This window comes from Octopus bimaculoides, chromosome 18, assembly GCF_001194135.2.
Source record: "Octopus bimaculoides isolate UCB-OBI-ISO-001 chromosome 18, ASM119413v2, whole genome shotgun sequence".
Classification (NCBI taxonomy): Eukaryota; Metazoa; Mollusca; class Cephalopoda; order Octopoda; family Octopodidae; genus Octopus; species Octopus bimaculoides.
The window spans coordinates 13,959,197-13,964,649 of record NC_068998.1 but is presented as its reverse complement, the minus strand read 5'-3'; the positions used below and the strand labels follow the sequence as shown (position 1 = coordinate 13,964,649).

The window sequence follows — 5,453 nt, the reverse complement described above, 5'->3', positions numbered from 1 at the left end:
TTTTTTTTTTTTTTGTTATTTTGATTCATTTTCTTTTTCAACAAGTTAAATTATCATCATGATTTTAATGTCCACTTTTCCCTGTGTGTATATGCCAAATGGAATTCATTGAAGCACATTTTCTATGGCCAGATGCTCTTCCTGTTACCAATTCTCATCCGTTTCCAGGGAAGGTAGTATTTCTCCATGACTGGACATGTTTTCATGGAAGACTGGAAACTAATGACACTGTTTGTAAGTTGATGGCACTTACAGCTGTCACATGATGTCAAAACAAGAAGATACAAACTAACACACATGCACACACATGCACACACACACACACACACACACACACACACAAACATGATGGGCTTCCATGCAGTTTCCATCCATATAAATTCACTCACAAAACATTGGTTGGCACAGGTCTATAATAGAAGATACTTGCCCGAGGTGCTGCTCTGAAACCATATGATCGCAAAGTAAGCTTTTTAACCACACAGCGTCTATTATATTTATTTTGTTATTCTCCTGCCTAGGTGGGTCTGAAAAAGTTATGAACATTGTCCATTTTCTTCAGACTAAATAATCAAAGAAATAAAATCAGACCACACCTCTTTCTTCCTTGCTGCCACCATCATCATCATCATCATCATCATCATCATCATCACCATCACCATCATCATCATCATCATCATCATCATCATCACCATCACCACCACCACCACCACCACCACCACCATTTTGTATCTACTTTTGCTGTATTATTTATTGAGGCAGTATTCTATGGTCAGATGTCTTACTTGTTTCCAATTAAGGTATGTATTCCATGTCATTGCATATTGAACTGCTGCCAGACTTTTTGTTTCTGGGAGATATAAAGACCATTGTTGCTGCCTAAACATTGTCAATGAGAAGAAATGTGGAGACAAACACATACACACAAATGCATACAACACATATACACATCACAAACATATATGACATAACACATGCGCACAGTGTGTGTCTAAATAGAATTTATGTTTGCTGAATTTTACTCCAAGACATTAAACTCAAGGCTATGGTAAAACATACCAAAGATACCATGCATTAGAATCAAACTTGAGATCATATTGTTTCAAAGCAAGCTTGTTGATCACAGAGCCATACTTACACCTATTAATGAATAAAAATGGCGACTACTTTTACTGTATGTTCAGTAATTAATTTGTTCATTTATTTGTTGCAGAGAACGAGAAATAATTAAGTTGGAGTATGTAATAAAGTACCATGAAATGAAGGCCCACTGTCTCCATGTCCTCAACAAATTGGAGGCTGCTGCTGCTAAAGCTAATACAGGGGGTAAGTAACAGTTTGTGATGCTTTTTCAAATAATGCAGCCAATCACAATCCTTGCAGTATGCAGATGTATATGGAGGTGATTCTATTATGCTGTAACATATTAAATTATGATCTTGGATTTAAGAATATTGGTTCTATTGACTGAGATGCATTTGCTTGTCATCATTTAGTCAAAGGATGAGGGACAATGTCTATAAACTGTTCTCAGGGCATCCATAATTGGTGGAACAAAGTTATTTTCAAACCTGAAATATGACTAAAAATGCTAGCGAAAAAATAGACTCTGCTAAAAGCACCCAAGGATCAGGTGGTGGTGGTGTTAAATTGAGCTGGGTAAGGGATTAAGTATACAACATAAGAACAGTTACAACCTCTGTGTTAGGCATGACAACGATATGCATTTGAAGGAAGGCATAATTAACTAAACTAGATCTCTGTACTTATCACCATCAACTCCATGACATTAATGCCTTGAGTCCTAATATTCCATATGGCTGGTTACCTGGTTTCCTGGATGTATAATTCCTGGTTTGCACAAAGACATGATGGTCATGGTTGGAATACCTTTGATCAGTGTTGATCTGTACCTAAACAAAAATATCAAAATAATCTGGGTGTTATTTTAACTATTGTATTATTTGATTTTAAGTAATTTAAACATTTTTATTTTACTGTAATTTGAGAAACTATTATTGTTTTAAAATCTAATTTCAGATCACGATATTGATGAAAATATTATGTCAGAGGAATTTTATAAAGAAGACAATAGTCCAAATTTAAATTTAGTAAAGTCACCGTCGTCTGGAGATGAGACCAGTTGGATTACTGTCAATATGGATTCATCGGTTAATTCAAATGAAACTGTGCGATCAATTTCAAAAAGCCCGTCTCAAAGTAGTCTTTCAGAAGAAATTTTTACAGATACCAGTAAATGTTATAGCTCTTGTACAGTATGTGGGCAGCCATTGGACAGTGTAGAGAAAATGTCTTCCTTTGAAGATAAATGTTCTGTTAAAGAAAGTTCTGTTGAGCATTTTTGTACTTGTTTTCATTCCTTGTCTTCTGAAGTTGTGAGCCCTACCAAAGTAGCACAACTGCAATTAAATGGTGTTAGCTCTTTGAGCCCACCTCTACAAACTCACTTGTTCCTTCCAGAACATTCTGGACACAAAAAAATTAGTGATGTAATGGAGTATTCCCTAATGGTTAATCAATTTGGTAATGGAAATTTGTCTCAGTTAGGAGGAATGCAGAGTTCTTCAAAAGACAGTGAATTAAATTTGGAGGACATTGCTGCTGCTGTGGCGGAGGCTGAAGCCAAAAGATTTCAAACTAATGTCTTTACATCGGATCTTATTAGTTCTGGTCTCTCTCTTGATTGGAATTCACCAGATGTACAAAAGCAGATCAACTTCATTGATTTTCAAGCACAGGTGAGTAATGAATTGACTTATCATATTTGTTTACTTGTCCAATTCAGTTTTGTTGTTTTTGTTATTATTCTAATGTTCCATCTGTTGTGTAAAGTATGTGCACTGTGTTGTGTTATTTTCATGGGTGGTGTTTGTGTTACGTATGTGCACTTTGACAGGTGTTGAGTTTTAGTGTAGAGTATGTTTGTGTAGCATTAATGGGTTGCATCTGTAAGGAATGTGAACTGTGTAAGTTGATAGTGTTGTCATGACAAGTGTCAATTATGTAGGAAAAAAGGAGGGTGTGTTGTGTTATTTTATTTACCTTGTAATGTAAAGTTACACTCTCAACATTCTATCTCTCTCTCTCCAGCTGAAGAAGTCATGTAATATCTTCTTCAGCAAGATACTCATTCTTTTCTCTCTATCATACTTACACTAACTTCAATACTATATCTAACAAAATCGAGAGGTTTTTGTCTTGTGAGTACTTGTGATCTCACTAGTGCCAGTGTCACAATGAATGCACCCAGACACTCTGATTTTTTTACTAAGTAATTTTTTTCTGCTATTGTTATTTCATAGTAGTTTTCTACTTATCTCAATCCTTGTGTATGTGTTTATAGTTTGTTTGTTTTCAATTTTGAGCATTTCATTATTCTTTTATTGTGAATATCTATAGTCATGATTATGTTAGAGTGTTTGCTGTAATAGTTTTCTTCACAGCAAAATCATCAGAGCTTTTTATTCAATGTTATATTGCGTTTGTTCTGGCTCTCTGTGTTCTGACTTCAAATCCTCTTGAAAGTCAATTTGCTTTTCATCCTTCCAGGGTCAATAAAATAAATTACCAGTTAAGTACTGAGGTTCATAGTATCAGCTAACCACCACTTCTCAGAAAAAAAAAAACTGTTGGACTTAGGCTTAAATTAGAAACAACCCTCCTCCTCCTCCCCTGCTTTAATTTGAAGTATCTGCACACAAGTCTCAACCAAAGACATCAAGGGACAACAAGTTCTTGCATTTAAAGATGCAAAAGAAATATTTAGGTGTCATGAAATTGAAAAATTGATGTTTGTGTGTTATATATAAAAGAAAAAGTTACTTTTCTTATAAAATTTATTGTAAAACTGAATGAATAAGATTGTATTTATTACTTTTTTTTGTTATAATTATTCAAAAGTATATTATTTATTATTCCCCCACAAACAATTTCAGGCCTTGTGCCTATAGAAGAAAAGATTATTATTATTATTATTATTATTATCTTCAAACTGGCAGAATCACCAGCATGCTGGGTGAAATGCTAAGCACTATTTCATCTGTCTGCACTTTCTGAGTTCAATTTCTGCTGAGGTCAGCTTGGCCTTTGATCTTTTAGGATCAATAAAATAAGTACCAGCTTAATACTGGGATCGATGTAATCGATTTACTCCCTCCCCCAGAATCAATGGCCTTGTGCCAAAATTTGAAATCACCATCATCATTATTATTATTATTATTATTTTATAGATATATGCCAAAAAGCAAAAAGTACAACGAAAGAAATTTTGGGGGGACATGAGGATTATAAAGCGTGATGTGCCTCGGACTGACCGTAACCATGAACTTTTTCGGTAATTATCCTCTTTCTTTTTGACTGGAATTTCATTGGTGATGTTTTACTTGCTACCTAAAACTATGTTGCTAATTGGTTTAATTAGCTTAACTGTTTTTAATTCATTAATGAGAGGAAAAAAAAAAAAGCAGATTTAATTTGAAGCTTCTGTGTGTTTGAGTGTATGTGTTTGTGTTTGAGTCTGTGTATATAATGTGTATGTGTGTCTGTGTGTGTGTGTGTGTGAGAGAGAGAGAGAGAAAGAGAGAGAGAGAGAAAGAGAGAGAGAGAGAGAGAGAAAAACAGACAGATAGACACAGATTCAAGAAAGAAGAGGCAATATATATTTGATTATTTCAGTAGACTTGTCAGGTAAATGAAAACAAAGAATATTAATGTTATCATCATCATCATCATTGTAATTATCATCATCATCAACATCATTGTTGTTGTCATCATTGTTGCTGCCGCCACTGCAATCTTATTTGTCATCGTTAGCTTCCGTTTCGATCTGGGTCAGCCCTGACTGAGTAGACCTATGATGGAAAGCGTTCCAGTTATGACCATCTCAGCCTATCCCATTCCTTCTCTCAGTCATTGCATACCTAGGACTACATTATCTAATGTGCCCTTCCATTTCTAAAAGTGATAGGCTGTGATTTAATGGTGATTTGACTAATTTTTGGTCTGCACTCTCTTTGAATTGCTCTCATCATCATCATCAGGTTATTGTTATGTGAGAGATTCTATTTGAAATGAGGTTACAAATGCTGCTTGTGTGTGTGTGTGTGTGTGTATGCTTGTGTGTGTGTGTGTATTTGTGTATGTATGTATGTGTATAAATAAAAATATATATATATATATATATATATATATGATAGATGTGGCAGAGTAATTTAGAGGTTTGCTTCTCAATCACTTAAATTTGAGTTCAGTCCCACTGCGTGGCACCTATAGCAAGTGTCTTCAACCTATAGCCTATTGTAGATTGTAACTGAAAAAAAATAATTGTGATATATATATATATATATACATACATATATATATATATATATATATTGTTGTACTTGGGGATGGTCATATTGCCAGTTTAGCCAATAAAAACACACGCACTGTAT

At 34.5% G+C, this 5,453-nt stretch overlaps 1 protein-coding gene across 9 annotated transcripts in view; it reads left to right on the top strand.

Annotated features, from left to right (window-relative positions):
• LOC106878545 (small G protein signaling modulator 1) overlaps positions 1-5,453 on the top strand; it is a 48,449-nt gene that overhangs the window by 23,548 nt on the left and 19,448 nt on the right. For all 9 annotated transcript variants that reach the window (XM_052974515.1, XM_052974517.1, XM_052974513.1 and 6 more), the window contains exons 4-6: positions 1,214-1,326; positions 2,041-2,759; positions 4,251-4,354. In XM_052974515.1, the coding sequence (XP_052830475.1) occupies positions 1,214-1,326; positions 2,041-2,759; positions 4,251-4,354 (936 nt within the window). The remainder of the gene's footprint in view (positions 1-1,213; positions 1,327-2,040; positions 2,760-4,250; positions 4,355-5,453) is intronic.